General features: G+C 39.8%; 1 protein-coding gene across 5 annotated transcripts in view; it reads right to left on the reverse strand.

Annotated features, from left to right (window-relative positions):
* The window catches only part of KIF2A (kinesin family member 2A), a 58,682-nt gene that overhangs the window by 30,497 nt on the left and 12,758 nt on the right, over positions 1 to 15,427 (reverse strand). For all 5 annotated transcript variants that reach the window (XM_040089462.2, XM_040089460.2, XM_040089461.2 and 2 more), the window contains exons 2-4: positions 3,882 to 3,976; positions 2,560 to 2,679; positions 2,079 to 2,133 (exon numbers count right to left, since the gene is read on the reverse strand). In XM_040089462.2, coding sequence (XP_039945396.1) covers positions 2,079 to 2,133; positions 2,560 to 2,679; positions 3,882 to 3,976 — 270 coding nt within the window. The remainder of the gene's footprint in view (positions 1 to 2,078; positions 2,134 to 2,559; positions 2,680 to 3,881; positions 3,977 to 15,427) is intronic.

Here is a 15,427-nt window from a genome sequence, read left to right on the forward strand (position 1 = left end):
TGAGGAGGAGCCATACTCATGAAAAAGCCTATCAGTAAAAATATCTGGTATGCAGACTTTTTTATCCTAGTGCTGCACACTAACATAACATGATTATTAACTACCAATGCCACACATGCATATTTTTAAATACTGCAGAATTAGTACAACTTATTATGCACACAGAATGAAGTGTTTACTTGGAGATATGCAATCCTGAAGCATAAAGTGCTTCAATTTTATTTATATCATAATTATACCCAAAAAACTAGTACGAAAAAAAGCCCCACTGTTTCACATTCTCTAGATTCTACAAAATGCTCCAACCTCATTGAGCCTGTGATCACTGGAGGAGCAATGCAATAGAAATTAAAGCCAGTGAAGTGCAGCACAGTCTGTAAGTAGAAGAAACAAGCCTTTTTGCCTCTGTACCAGAAGGAATACAGATACAATCAATATGTCTAAACTTATGCATTGATTCTATATGTGTTAAGAATGCCAGTTTCTGAAGATGCTGTGATGTCTTTTCCCAGTGAATGCAGTGGGAGTGGTGAACATGCCTGCCTGTGTGATAGAGCTGAATGCTTTAAATTGTTTTTCAAATAGTTGCTTCGATCAGCTCTGCTTCAGCTGGCCCATTTCCTGCACACACTTCTAACAGAGTGTGTCAGGAGAGTACTAAAGTGAAGGCATCAGCTTTGATCAGTTGCCAGAGATAAGATTCCAAGTGAAGGCCAGCTCACTGTATAACACGGAAACAGCTACAGAAACAGGTTTTGAATGGGACAAACAAGACAAATGCCCAGATCATTCCACATATCACTGGAGTTCTAGCTTACTGATTACACAAAATAAGAGAGTGTGCTGAGAAAAGCTGAATTATAAGGCCAAAAAGAAAAATATTTAGGCCAACAGTGAATAGTAAGAGACATAGTACTCATTAAAATACAAGTTACAGGGTTATTTCATAAAACAGATAATTTACTACAAATGACAAAATGTATGCCTGTGAGGATAATCCATCAGTAAGACATCTCATATTTAAACACGAGGTAGGAAAAAACCTCCAAAACACTCTCTTGTATTTTCAGTCTGCTTGATACCCCCAGAGCCAAATGGCAGAAGAGCAAAAGTGGTCCCAATCAGAAGAGTCTGATCACTTGCAAAGATATGCAAGCTCACTTGTTCTCCAAGTTTAAACAGACGGACTGGGATCTAGCCTGAAGAAATGTTAGTAGGTTAATGTTTGGAAGAATCACCATCACCACCACAAGTACAAGTTAGTTAAGTGAACACAGGAGAGAAAATTAAAACAATAAGCAGTAACTATTCTTTCACACATTACAGATGCATTACATCTGTATTCATCCAATACATACTTTTCACCTATTCTGTGGTATTTCAGCAATTTTTGGGGGGATTTTTCACTGTTAAAGTTTCACTGTTACAGTTTTATCACTGTAGAGTGATAAAAAAAACCTGTAGGACTTAAGTATTTGTATATTCTTATGACTGTTCACACACAGACTGTTACAAAAAACCAGGCTGTTAGCAATTTTTGGGGGGATTTTTCACTGTTAAAGTTTCACTGTTACAGTTTTATCACTGTAGAGTGATAAAAAAAACCTGTAGGACTTAAGTATTTGTATATTCTTATGACTGTTCACACACAGACTGTTACAAAAAACCAGGCTGTTAACAAAAAAAGTTTAAAAAATTGAAAGTGTTAGGAGTTCAAAGTGCACTACTTAGTGTGTATTGAAACATTCAAATAAGCTGAGGACACTTATATTTGAAAACTCCATGTATCATTTAACATTGTATAATTAATTATCTTCAAATTTTTGCACTATTAGTTAATTCAGTGTAACTTTAATAACAATATATTGCTTAACCTTGCATATAAAGATTATTTGTACAGTATGAATTCCTAAGTATACATAGGAAAAATTCTAGGAATTATTTACCGTATCTTTTACATGTCACAGGCATTAATACCAAATAACAAATGCAAAACTATTAAGGAATACTAGATATACAGGAGGTTAAAATGTTACTGTGTTTTTTGCTTCATTGAAATGGAAAGAGATAACATTTACCTCTATTATCTCTGGCAGGAGGGTCATTCTTAGAAGGCAACACAGTTCGTCGACTCTATAAAGAAAGAAGTCTCCCTTATTTGATCACCATATATTAGAAAGCATAAACTGCAGCCCCACTTCTGCTTCTTTCCAGTGAATGAAAATAACACAACATGAACAAAAGAGATCTTATTACTACCAAATCCCACCACGAAAACTGAAGGGGTGAAGGCTGATTGAACTGTATCTAATGCTTCAGAAAACTCCAAAACCTTTCCTTTATCCTTCATTAAGATATTTGGCTATACAAGTATTAGCTCCCAGTTCCCTCTCCGCCCAAACCTGTTCTTAAAAAAATTTAGGAACCCCTATTCACTACAGGAAAAAGAAAATAACACAGTTATGAATGATGCAAAAGTTAGGTTAAAAATTCTAGAATAACATCATGTAGAAAGCTACTGTAAAGTTACCATGAACATGTTGCGTAGATATTACCAACCTTCACAATTTTGTTCACTTTGGCTGATGAAGCAGGTGGTGGTAGTGTCTCTGGGCTGGGTTCAATATCTTCATCAGGTGCAAGATCTGGGTTAAGTGAAAATATGCTCTCTAAATCAATCTGTGAAAGAGAGCATAAAACACATTAATGACACGACATAAATTGTCTGTCTTGTTATGTTTGACAATAAACAGTAAATATATTTAGTGGTTTTACCCCACAGTTTGTTCATTCTAAGATTTGAACTATTTTCTGTTCACTAAAAATAGACTAATCTTTGGTCTTCGTATTATTTGAAAACACATAATTTAGTAAAGGGATGAGTTAAAAATGACCAATAGATAGCAGAATTTTGTAAGTTGATCAAACTAAAAGAGAAGTAGTTAGTATTATTATGGTAATTTGATAATAACTGCAAAATAGTAAGACATTCTGTAACATAAAAAGGAGATCTCAATTATCTTAAATTTCCCAGACAGCGCAAAAGAAACAAATTGCAAAGACCCCAAAAAATCAAACCATAGCTGCAACCATGTTAAATTTATCCAAACTGCTATAAAATGTAAGGGAGGAGGGGGAGGATCTTAAAAATATGAGTCTGTAAAAATGTTGAAGAGCTTTGTCTCTACAGACTTCTAATTCTCTTGGCTGAAGCTTTCAAAGACCTCAGTGCTGTAGAGATTCTGTGTGTCTTCAGCAGATGAAATCCCAGGACTTTCTCATTGCTTTTTTTTTTTTCTTTTTCCCGTGTTTTCACAAAACCAGTAAAGTGTAAAGTGCAATTAGTTCTGGTATCCTTCTCCAAACTGAAACTGGCAAACATGGTCCAAAATTTAAAGGAAGATGAGGTAGGAAAGTGTTACACAAAAAAACTATTTCATAAGGAAAACAAGGCTGGCAAATGGCTGCCAAGAATAAGTGAATAAGCAAACAAACTGGCAGTTAAACTCCTCAAGAATACAAACACAAGAAAATTTCTAGTTTAGCTCTCCTACTAGTTTCCTGTCTGAACTGCGTGTCATTCTCCCTCGTAAAAATTTGATGTTTCTACTTGTAAGAACTGGATAACAAAATCAGCCTTTGTAATCTGGTTCAAAATCAATAGATGAAAACAACCGCCAAAAAGGTATGACACAGAGCTCAGAAATTCAAATTTAAAACAGAAAATTTGCTCAACACTTACTGTACTAAACAGACTGTAACCAAAGAATTATGAAGTAAATTAAGATTTATGTCTCGTTTTTGTTTCCAGTGCAAATTCCAAATAATATTCACATAGATTACACATTTTGTTTTTTAAAGTTCTAAATAAATATGTTTACCTCTTTCCCTTTAGTATCTCCATTTTCAATCCATTCAACAGTTACACTTTCATTATCTTCATTTAGGGATGTTACCATAGCTTGGTGAATTCGGCCTAGAAAGCAAACACAAGTGATCATTCATTAACTGGATGAAAAAATTTCCAGAACCTATTCTCATCCCTGCACTGAGATATATAGAGAGGGGTAGGAAGAAGAAGGTTGAAAAAAATGAGGTGATAAATAGAAGGTGATTGCAGGCCACACAGTGTGAAGTGGCTCAGACCTGACACACCAGAGGAGGCTGTAATGGGACAGTCAGCATCCCAGTGAAAAGCACAATGAACAGAAAATTGAGTGGTAAGTAAACAGAACCACTCAGGAAAGCCACACCACTTAAGACTCTCCCTCTTTGAGAACAGAAAACTCCAATACCAGAAGATTCCCACAGGTGCTAAAGGCCCCTTAGGTGCACTTCACAAAGGCTTGTTTAGTCCCTGCTTCTGGGCTGATACAACATTACACATCTGAACACTGTAATTACACCCTTTAAAATTGTGTTCTGATACTCATTTTTTATAGGCACCAATCAGGTGGTAATCCAACTAAAATTAAACTGCCTGGAACAACACAAACCATTATTTAAGAAAGAGCTACTTACACAGACTGCAGAGCTTGAGTTAAGGTGTTTTTGCATTGAATTCTCCAGAGCAAGACCCAAAGGAAGCAAGCCCTCCACAGAGTAATACAAAACCACTAAATTTTCCATAGGAATAAGGATTTTTCTTCTAAAATATATAATACAGTGCAATTTTTAAATTTTCCTATGCACAGTACAAAAGAGCAACTGGAAGCGCAGGACAGCCGTGCACTGACACAAAAGGATCAAGACCCAAGTGTCACATTGATTTCACATCCATGCTTTGCCCTAAAGTACCAAGAACTGAGGTTTCTAAAGAACACGAATCCAAAGCAATGCTCCTCACATACCCTGCTGTAACAAGGGTCCATACTATGAAGCAATCCTTTGCTCCACCTGCCACGAGCCACCCCCTAGGAGTACGTGCAGCTCTCAAAGTATGAGTGACCAACCTGGAGCAGTTGTGCATATGCTGCTGCTGCTGCTGGGCATCTGCTCAGGGCAAAACACAGCGCAATTGGCACACATGCTTCAGTCTCGGCATTCTCTGCCTTGCACTTTCTCTTCTTTTCTAAAGCTATTAGCCCCCCAAATCCCCTTTAGTTTACTGCTCCATCAATTGTTTCAACTTTTTGTTTTAGCCAATTCAGTCACAATTTGACATTCTTTCAAAAAACAAGCAACCAAAAACCAAAACAAAACAAAACACAAAAAATAAACCAACAACAAACACGCACACACACACACACAAAAAAAAAAAAAAAAAAAAAAAAAAAAAAGAGGGTTTTTTTTTACAGTCTAAGCATTCTAGAGCCTGCAGAGGAACAGAATGAAAGAAAAACCCTGAGTGATATCCCAAATTACCTCAGCTGACAGTGAGAGTAACAAATGTATATCTTTAATATTTCTTTAATTACAAAGGCTGCCTAAACATTCACATCTAGTTAAGATTCAGGAAGGAGGGAGAATACAGGGACACATCACAGAAGTTAACAGCAAATCCCTGTACTGTCACACAGCATGTGGAGTGCAATAATTTGTCCGTAACATGGAGGAAGAGACCAGCGGCAGCTCAGGCGAGGTGTAGCACTCAGGGAACTCACAGAGCAGCCAGCAGCCCTGGGCAGCATCGCTTTCACATTTGCAGCACTTGCCTTTCCGGCAACACACATTACACATGCATTTACAACCTCCACGCTTCTCCTGGCCCAAAGCCTAACTGTCACTCCCCCGCTAAAGCAGGTTAAGTAGTTTTTTAACATTCTAAACAAAAAGCCTCTCCCCACTTTTTGCTTCCCGTGGTTTCTGTCCTCTGGCATTCTCTTGTTTTTATTTCCCTGACCCATGCTTCTTCTGAATAAACCCTTCCATTTGTGCTTCCTGACCACCATCCTCCCCATCCTGAATACATCTCTCCATTAATACTTCAGCTTTTAATAACCTCTAGGGACTTAATTCTGTGCAAGAACACTGTTGTAGAACTGCTTCAATGAGCTATCTGGTCCTTCAGCAAAGTAGCAACAAAAGCTGCTGTCTTCCCATAGAAATGTCACTCCTGCCTCTTCTCCAAAGGGTGTGCTGAGACCAGGCTGCCAGGACACAAAAACTCTGGGAACTGGGAATTTAAGTTTACATTGGTATGATCTTGTGCTGCTTTTTTAAGGCCTGGCCCAGCTGTCAATTCAGAATCAAGAGAAAAACAATGTACAAACTGCATATGTTTAGTAAATCATATTCTATACAATATCACAATAATACTTAGGGTATTACCAAATTTTAAAATTTTTGAGGAAAACCACTATTCGCAGCTGAAAACTGTGACATGGTAACAGGTTTCAGAAATAGTCACAGAGCCATCATGTAAGTTTTACTATGTGTTTCTGCGCTCTGTTACTTTTGACAGAGAACAAACAATATTTTAAAAAGTTTTCATCCTTGCCATAATAAGTGAAAAGAGATCAAAGCAGGCTGATGAATCAACAGAAAATACCCCACACTCTAACAAACACAGTAAGCCAGTATGCCATAACAAAAGAATCACAATAAATCTTCCATCTCTGTGCCAAATTTCATCCCTTCCTGGCCAAGAAAGTCAAGGCTGAATAAAAACCACAAAAACCCCACATACTAACAAAAATAAAAGTAATGTCCATCTTCCAAATACTCTGAGCTTAAATAAAAAAATGTTCACTACAGTGTTTAAACTGGCAATGTACTCATACAATTTGTTCCTAAAAGTTCTTTGTGTTACTAGAAGTTTACATGTTATTGAAGTGCCAGATAAAGCATTTACATCTTTACAATTGCCTCTTGCTCTCTGGAAACAGTATTCCATTATATTTTTCTAGTACACAGCTGAATACAGCAGCTGGGAAATTCAGGAATGCCAGCAACCAATTAGGCTGGCAAAAACCTCGTCTAGCATATAAAGCAAGACCAAGCTACAAATGCTAAAGCCTAAGAGCCAATCTGCAGAGAGTGTTTCAATGCAATGACCCTAATTTCTGGTGCACTTTCTAGAGCTGGTATCAAAATTTGACACGTAAGCATGTCCGTGTAAACACAAACCAGCATTATAAGCTGGAAAAGTAACAAATAATTCAAGAAGACACACACATTAAAACCAAGAGAAGCAGAGTGGATACAACTCTTCACTTGGCATTTCCTTAATTTCTAGTGCCTCTCCTCACATTACTAGAATTCAGATCAAAAGCAACAGGTTTTTTTTTTCCTGAGAAGTTGTTCCATTTCTGTAGGGCTCCTCATCATAGCACCAAGCCTGTCTGAGTTTAAGATACTACTGGACAACACTCTCTGGCACGTGCTATGACTCTTGTCCTGTTCAGGGCCAGGAGCTGGACTTGATAATCCTGACAGGTCTCTTCTAATTCAGGATATTCTATAATTCCATGGGACTCAAAACCAATGGAGAAATTTGAAAAAGCAATTATTTGGGTATGTTCTGTCATACAGCACGTGACATCTGGCTAATCTCTAATGATCAGAAAATACTGCTGTGTTAAAAAATACTGCTGCCAGTACAGCAGTACAACAGAAAGATGTGTAATGCCAACACATTGCAATTACCTTAAATACACAGACATTACAATATTCTCATTCCAAACAAGTGAAAAGTCATCAACTCCCCACTCCCCTTCTTCCTAGTCATCTGATAAACATTTGACAAATAGAAAGAAGCAAACATACTGATCTGATCTGCAGACATATGATATACACATCCTCTATTGTAGAAGTTCTTAGGACAGCTAGTGGTGCACAAAAAGGTTCAGGAAGAGTAGTGAAAGCAAATGACCAAGGCTAAATCAAACATTTCAATTAACCCATAGTGCCAACTCACTGCAAATACCAAGTGTACTTAGATTCTTACCTCTAAGTAAAGAAAACATTTTCTACCTGCCAAGCTTCTCCAAACCACCATAATTTTGAAGCAGAGATCAATCAGAGTAATAAACCCACGGCCCTTTCATCTTCCTACTACTTTTCAGAAACATAAGTTATCGGTGTGAAATATGGGTTGGTGTCTAAACTACAGTCTGGACTACAGCAGTGGCTGACATGTGACAAACTTCTCTGTATTTTTCCAAGTGACTCAAGAAATAGAGCTGGACCACATTCTTCTCCACCCTTCCACATAACTGAGGAGTGTCTGCCCCAAAAAATTGTACTCACACATCTCAGGCACAAGCTTTATGAAATCTCAGAAACAGCTTTGAGCCATAATAATTAAAAATTTACACTCAGGCTCTGGAATGGGCTATGGAGAAGAGAGGTTCATAATTTCCACTACAATCCTCTCATTCCACCCCCAAAACAGTAGGAGCACCCTACCACCCAGTGTTATATTATGATCATCATACAGCTTAAGTCTTGGCAGCCCAAACACCGGCAACTATTTTTAGCAGGACCAGGCTGTGGCAATGTTAACAGACCTCACCTTGGCTCATGGCTTGCTCACGTTACCTCCCTTGTACCTGCCGCATCTTCAGGAGCACAAATGTGTTAGATTAGCTCTGACAATGGACCACCAGCCAAGCTTAGCTCTTTTAAGTGCATCAACAGATTAGGTGAATGTAAAAATATACTACAAATTCACACCTACTACAGCCTTGCTGTAGAAGGATGACCATTGCAATAGAAACTACTCATGCCTTAAAAGATTATAGTACACATTTGTGAAATAGCCATGATTTTCCTATTCATGTTCATGAGTAACTAATGTGAATATTACCTCATCTGGAGACACCTGGACATGACTGACCTTCACCCTCTGTCAACTGATACTCAAAAATTAAAATTGTGAAAAGTACCATTTTCTTCATTTTCTTTTAAGTAATTTACACTCCAAGTTACATATATTTAAAAAAAAAAAAAAAAAAAAAAAAAAAAAAAAAAAAAAAAGTTTAGTAGAAGCATGAGGCTGCAAATACAGAAGCAGCACATACCAGACAGAATTATTGTAGTCCAGAAAATTATTTACTGTGTTGCAAGTTCCAGTCTGGTAACTCTGGTGGAAGAGTCTTCCTGCTCTCACAGAGCTCAAGGAGGGGGGAAAAAAAAAAATCAAATAATGCCAGTAGAAAACTTTAAGGAAAGAATCTCAGGGAAAAAGAGAATTCCTGGCTTGGTGTCTCCATCAGTGTCAAGTATGGGAATGTCCCTATTCACACAAATTATCACTTGTCATAGTCCTCCCTGCACTACACAGACAGTACTGCTGTTCATCCCCCAAGGAAAGATCAGCAGTTACTGCTGACTGCTTTCTTTCTCCACAGTTACTTTCTCCACAACACAAAACGCATTTGATTTCATGTTGTTTCAAAGTTTCATTTATCCACAAACCTGTGGATATAGTATTTTATTTTCACTGTGTCTACTACTACTTTTGCCACTTTTGTGGTAATCATACAAATTTATTTCAGCTTTGCCAGTCTTCCCTATTTTCTTGTCTGTTACCTTAGTTACAGTGTTATCACAGCACCAAATGGATATTAAACATGCACAGTCCCTACAATATTTCTAAAGCAAGTTCTTAAATACTAAAAATAACATGTAATTTAATTAAATACATATCTTTATTTTTGTGAATGATCCCTAGTTGCTACTCATTTTGTTGTATTATCTAAATTATCACAGCAATAATCAAGTCCTTCATATGACATGTGTGATATATGTCCTAAAGTTAATTCGTGTTTGAATATGTCTGTATTATAATACACCCATATAAAGTATAAGTTTTATATTTGCCCAAATGCTTTGTAAGAAAACGAGACAGAAGCCACACAAGGGGGGAGGGGGCAGGATGTCTCTGCTAGCAGCACAGTACCAGGAAAAGGACACGAGAACTATGCTAAGAATGACATAGAAATGCCTCTGCCGGGAAACTCTGAAAAGAACACAAAACCACGGAAGAAGCAGATAAACAGCTCAGGAACCGAATGATCACATCAGATCCATATCTCATCCGACTCCTCCAGACATTATCATATCTACAACACACCTGGGCTCAACGATTAAGGTCACTGTCTACCCAGGAAGAACTATTCAGAACACCCAGACCCGAACATGAATAGTTAATGAAGCTGCCGCAGATGGGGAAAACATCGGAGCCCCGACTTTTCTCAGCGATCCTATGTATAAAAAGGGGCAGCTTCAAGCCAAAAATGTGAACTTGGGGGGGTGACATACTGGCAGAGTATGTTACCGGGTTCACCCAGCGCCGACCCCGGGCTCGACGCTGTCCTTTTAAGCGTGGCTGACCGAGACTGTTATTTCGTCTCTCAATAAAATTCTAAATTTTGATTTCTAAAATTTGGTCTATCATATTTATAACACATTGTGGTGGTGCAGAACTGTTTTATTAGATTTTTGTAAGAAGTTTATGTTATGGTTCGTTTCACTGTATCCCCAATTCTGTATCCCTTTTGTGTTGTCTGTATAATAAGGTGTTTTGTGTCAATCATCCCATACCTCACATGACATGTAACATCCCCTCTGCCCCAACCCCCCTCTCTGGGGCAGCTTGTCAATCACTCCCGGGGTCCCTCCCGGATTGTGAAATCTCCGGCAGAGGGCTTCAGGTGATAGGTAGCCTGGGGGAAATTCCTTTGGCTCTGGATTTTAGTGGTCTGAAGCTTGGGGGTGGGCACACCTTGTTACCCCCTGAAACCCCTGATTTGTGGTCTTTTTGTATCCTCCCTGGGACCCTCCCCCGCTTATAGGGGGTAGGAGGGAGGAGGAAGCTCTCTCAGCCACTGGGTTCTCAGCCTGGAAGCTCTCAGCCGCTGGGTTCTCAGCCTGGAAGCTCTCAGCTGCTGGGTTCTCAGCCTGGAAGCTCTCAGCCGCTCGCCTCGGAGCTTGGAGATCTCTGCTAATAAACATCCTTTAACCTGCTAAGCTGAGAGCCAGCCTTTTCTCTTCTGCTGCTGTTGACTGTCACCTTTGGGTCCAGCTGCTAAGCCGAGAAGCCAAAACGAACTGGAAACTTTGTGTCTGTGTTGACCCGAGCTAGCTGGGGGTCAGCTCCCACCCGGAGCGGGGACACAACCGGACACAACACATGTATGTTACAACCACATCTTATCATCTCTGCAAACATCTACAATATAACAGACAGGGATTTTGAGAACAGAAAGTAATATTACCCAAATCAACTTTCCCATTTCTGCCTGCATTTTCCAGTTTTGAATTAAAATCTAACTTAATCTACTCTTAGCCCTACATAAAAAGCTACCAAACTCAGAAACATCCCAGGCTAGATACGTAGGTAATTTCTGTGCAAGGACCAATCAGACACAGCGCTTTAGAAAAACAGAGTTCAGAGATATTACTGACAGTCCACAAAGAAATGAGAAGGGGAGACATAAACAACACACGGACGTGTCACTGAGCTGTGCATAACATTTAGCTTCAAAATACAAATAGTACTTTTAATGTTCCTCATACAGCAAACAAGATGTGACTTTTTGGTTCACCATCCATCCAAAACCAAGAAGCCACTCCATCCCCTCCACTCCAAACCACTAAATCACAACTCGCCATGCTTAGCCTAGCAGAACTCGTTAGCTGTCCATTCTGAAGCACGTTTTCTAAATAAGTTACCAAGAGCTGCATCCCCACATTGCTGTCATGGTTTTTGTTTCTCTACTAACTTTTTATCACCAGTCTTGTAATGTTGTGATTTGATGTTTTTCTGATTATTTTTTTTTTTAGGCTGATCTTTAAAATTTCCCTTTACATTCAAAACAAGCATCCTGTGGTTTCTCTAGTTAGAGGAACAGTTTGTTTTTTATTTCCCTTCAGGGCAGGCCCAGTCTCTTTTGGGGGTGGGGTGTTAATATCTTTTTAAGCAGATTTCAATGGGCATTATTTTACACTAAGAAGTTCTGCTTAAAACATCTTGTCTTTATTTGCTTTCAGAAGCTTCAACTGCCAGTGAAATCAATGGCAGTCAGACCAGTGGCTTAACAAAAGGTTTTCAATAGCACCTCACCATGGTAGCATTGGGAAGTTTACACTACACACTGCCTCTGGAGGTGCAGGCGTTAGAGAGGAAGAGGATACACGTAACTAAAGCAGCTAAATTCCCAACAATGCATCCTATTATGATGCCAACAGATGCACCGATGTCTTGATATTTACCACCAAGTTATCTCAGCTGTACCATGCCAGTCATCCTATTATTTTTAGGAGCGGGTGAGCTCTCAACTTACGCACAGAAAAAGGTATTTGGAAGGAAGCACCTTTTGAGTCATACAACTAATGCATGCTGGTTTAAGTCCCCTAGAAAACTTTCAATAAACTGGCAACATTTCACTTTGAAATGTTTGAAAACTAGCACTTTGATGTCAATATATACAAACTTCTAAAAAAAGATTTCATGTGTTCAGTCATTTAGGACTCTAAGCTCTCTTTAATGGCTTCTACAAACACACCTGTAAAAGCACTACCTCTACGTGTTTCAGACTTTTCAAACTATCTGCTTTTCCAACACCATCAACCAAGATAGGAAATATCCCAGAGAAGCTCCAGATCACTTTCTACAGGAGCATTCATTGACAAATAATTCTGAAATGGCCCTTACTTTTCCTCTTGGTGCTTCACCCTATCCACACTTACTTCATGACTAGCTAGAATATGAAGGTTTTATGCCTGTCATTTACAGTTTATGATCTCCTAATCTATAGCAATAGCATGTTCACCTTGTGCCATTTTTATTCCAATTGTTTTGCTTCATACCTCTTAATCTTCCAGTACGACACACACCTCCAGATAGATGACAATCACACTCCAATGAAGTAATGAAGCTTCCCAAGCACAGTGTTACTTTCTGTGTTATGACCAGGAATTAATAACTTCAGTGGATGAGAAAAATTAGCCAGCCAGTCCCAAAACTGATCCCAAGAAGGTATGTTGGTAGTTAAAAATTACTAGGTACACTATCATTACCTGTTTTAAGCACATTACCTTTCTTGTGTTAAACTTCATCTGAATCTTTTTTCATACTCTACTAAATACTTTATTAAATACTTCATTAAATTCAGCGAAACTTATGGCTTATCTTCATAAAATGACCAATACTGGCAATGTTGCACAACGCCTCTTCTACCCTGATGCCTTGGTAGGGCCAAACTCAGGTCATCTCACACTCTGTTCGAGGATGCAACATCATGCTAATCTGCTTCATCGCTATCACACTAGTTTGGGACACAGAGACTAGAAGCAACTCAGTATCTCTCCTACACTGTTTGCTCCTATTTTTAGTCAAGATACTGTACATTCCTAGAATGATTCGATTAGATTTGTAATTTTTCCATTTACTTTAGTGCAAGATCAAGCAGGATGAGCTCTAATCTCCTCTGAAATTGATATTAATGTGATGGCCAGTTGCTCTATGGCCTAAAATCCTTTTATTTACTTATGCTGGTTTTGTTTGGGTACCATAACAGTCTTTCTCTTTGTGATGAAGAGGGGAAGGAACTCAGAGGAGGATCTAGCATTTGCTGTCAAGGTACATTGTGTTATGCTCTTACTGAACCATGGCAAAACCCATGACCAACATCTTCATTCTCAGTCAGTACTAGGATGTAAGAGAAAATGTCCTGAAAATCCCTTCTGTGTCTTTCTTTCAGACCACATTATGGACAGAAATCGTAAGACAACTGGTATAGGGTTGGTAGATTGCCCAGGAATAGCATGGCATATTGCTCAGACGCACAGCACTTTAGTGCTCAGCTCAGGTCCCTCAGCTGTGCCTGTAGTAGCAAGTAGCACACTGCTGCAACAAGTGCAGAGAGGTCTGCTGCAAAAAGCTGGTGGTGCTTGGTATCGGCCATTCACACTGTGTGCACGGCACTGGGTCTAACACCTCAGTCTGAAGACCCTTTGCCAGAGGGCATGATGCATCTGTCTCGAATGTACCCTCCAGTTACCTTTAATCCAAAAGGAACCTTGTGTCAACTAAAGCACAGCAAAAGGAAGTAAATGATGATCAGAAGATATGTGTCCAAGGTTCATTTTCTATGTAAATGAACCCTTGTAACAGATGCACCTGTTGTCCCAAATGGCACATCTAGAGTATCAAGACGTCTTAACTCACCTTGACCTACATAAAAATGAGAAAACAGCATTGCAATCTCCTACTATGATGCCTTTAAGAGCATGAATAGGTGCATGTGCTGCATGCCCATGCAGAAGCACAAGAACATGAAAGTATGATGCTTACTAAAATAAAGGACCATCCAAGCAGTAACAGGCAAAATTATGCAATTCAGGCTTCTCCTCAAGAGCCAGACAGAGGAGTTCAGGTTTTCTGTATGAGGCGGGTCATGTGGTTCACTCCAGAGGGGAGCCTGGAAGTGAACTAGCACGTGTACACTGAGAATTATCATGGTACCAGGACACTAGACTACAATGAGGTGCAAGATAAACTCACAGCCAAAACAGTGCAGATTGTGAAATATTTTAATCCTCCATACAAGAAGATTGCACGCAGACAAGTTCTAAAGAAGTAGGGCATCGGGAAAGTAAGCATGTTTCCTTTTATTACACAGGCCTCTCAAAACATTAGCTACAAATTTACAAGAACATCTTGAGCCTGGTGTTTAGTAACACTCGATATTACACTGAATTTGTCATCTGATCCTTTGACAAGACAGCTTTTCGGGTAGCTAGATGACTCCAAAAGAGCCATCCCAAGAATAGGGGAGAAAAAAGTGGCAGATGAGCTTTAACCTTGTTGGGGTTTAGGATTTCTTCCTTTTATTTTCTTTCTCTTTGGGAATTTTCTCCCATTTTTGTTGCTAAGAAACAATAACGATCGGTACTTAAGAGAGACAAAAGAAGTAACTACGCAGAAGGGGGAGGAGTGCAGCTGGCTACTCTCTCAGCTAGGGGCTTTCTCTTGGAGGGGCAGAGATACTCTAAAATTGGGCTGCAGATAAAGGGGCCAGGCACAGCTCCCAGGTCTCTTGCTCTCTCGGTTTTGGAGGGGAACGGCCGAGCGGCCGCTTGGGGCGGGAACTCCTGCCCTGCTTCTTGTGCTGTGAGTGAGCCTCTGCTCGGGAGAGCAGCCACTGAGCTGGGACCTCACTGGCATCCTGCCACACTAAAATAAAGGATCCTTCACCATCTGCTGGGGTGCCTCAGGGAAAATCCCAGGATCCCCGAGCCCCTTTCCCCTGCCAGGGAGCCTCTCTCTGCCGTGTTCAGGAGTCGGGCTGCCTCTGCCCGCTTCCCGTGCCCCTGCCACTGCTCTGGGTTTTTGCCACGCTGTAGCCACACAGGGATGCCCTGTGGTTCCGGCTACAGCTGCGGAGTTTCTGCTGCCTCTTGCCTGCCGCCCGGGGTGATCCCGCCCTGCTGTTCCGCTCTGAGGTTCCTGCTGCAGCTCCTTTTGCCATCCAGAGGG

Source organism: Hirundo rustica, chromosome Z (assembly GCF_015227805.2).
Source record: "Hirundo rustica isolate bHirRus1 chromosome Z, bHirRus1.pri.v3, whole genome shotgun sequence".
Classification (NCBI taxonomy): Eukaryota; Metazoa; Chordata; class Aves; order Passeriformes; family Hirundinidae; genus Hirundo; species Hirundo rustica.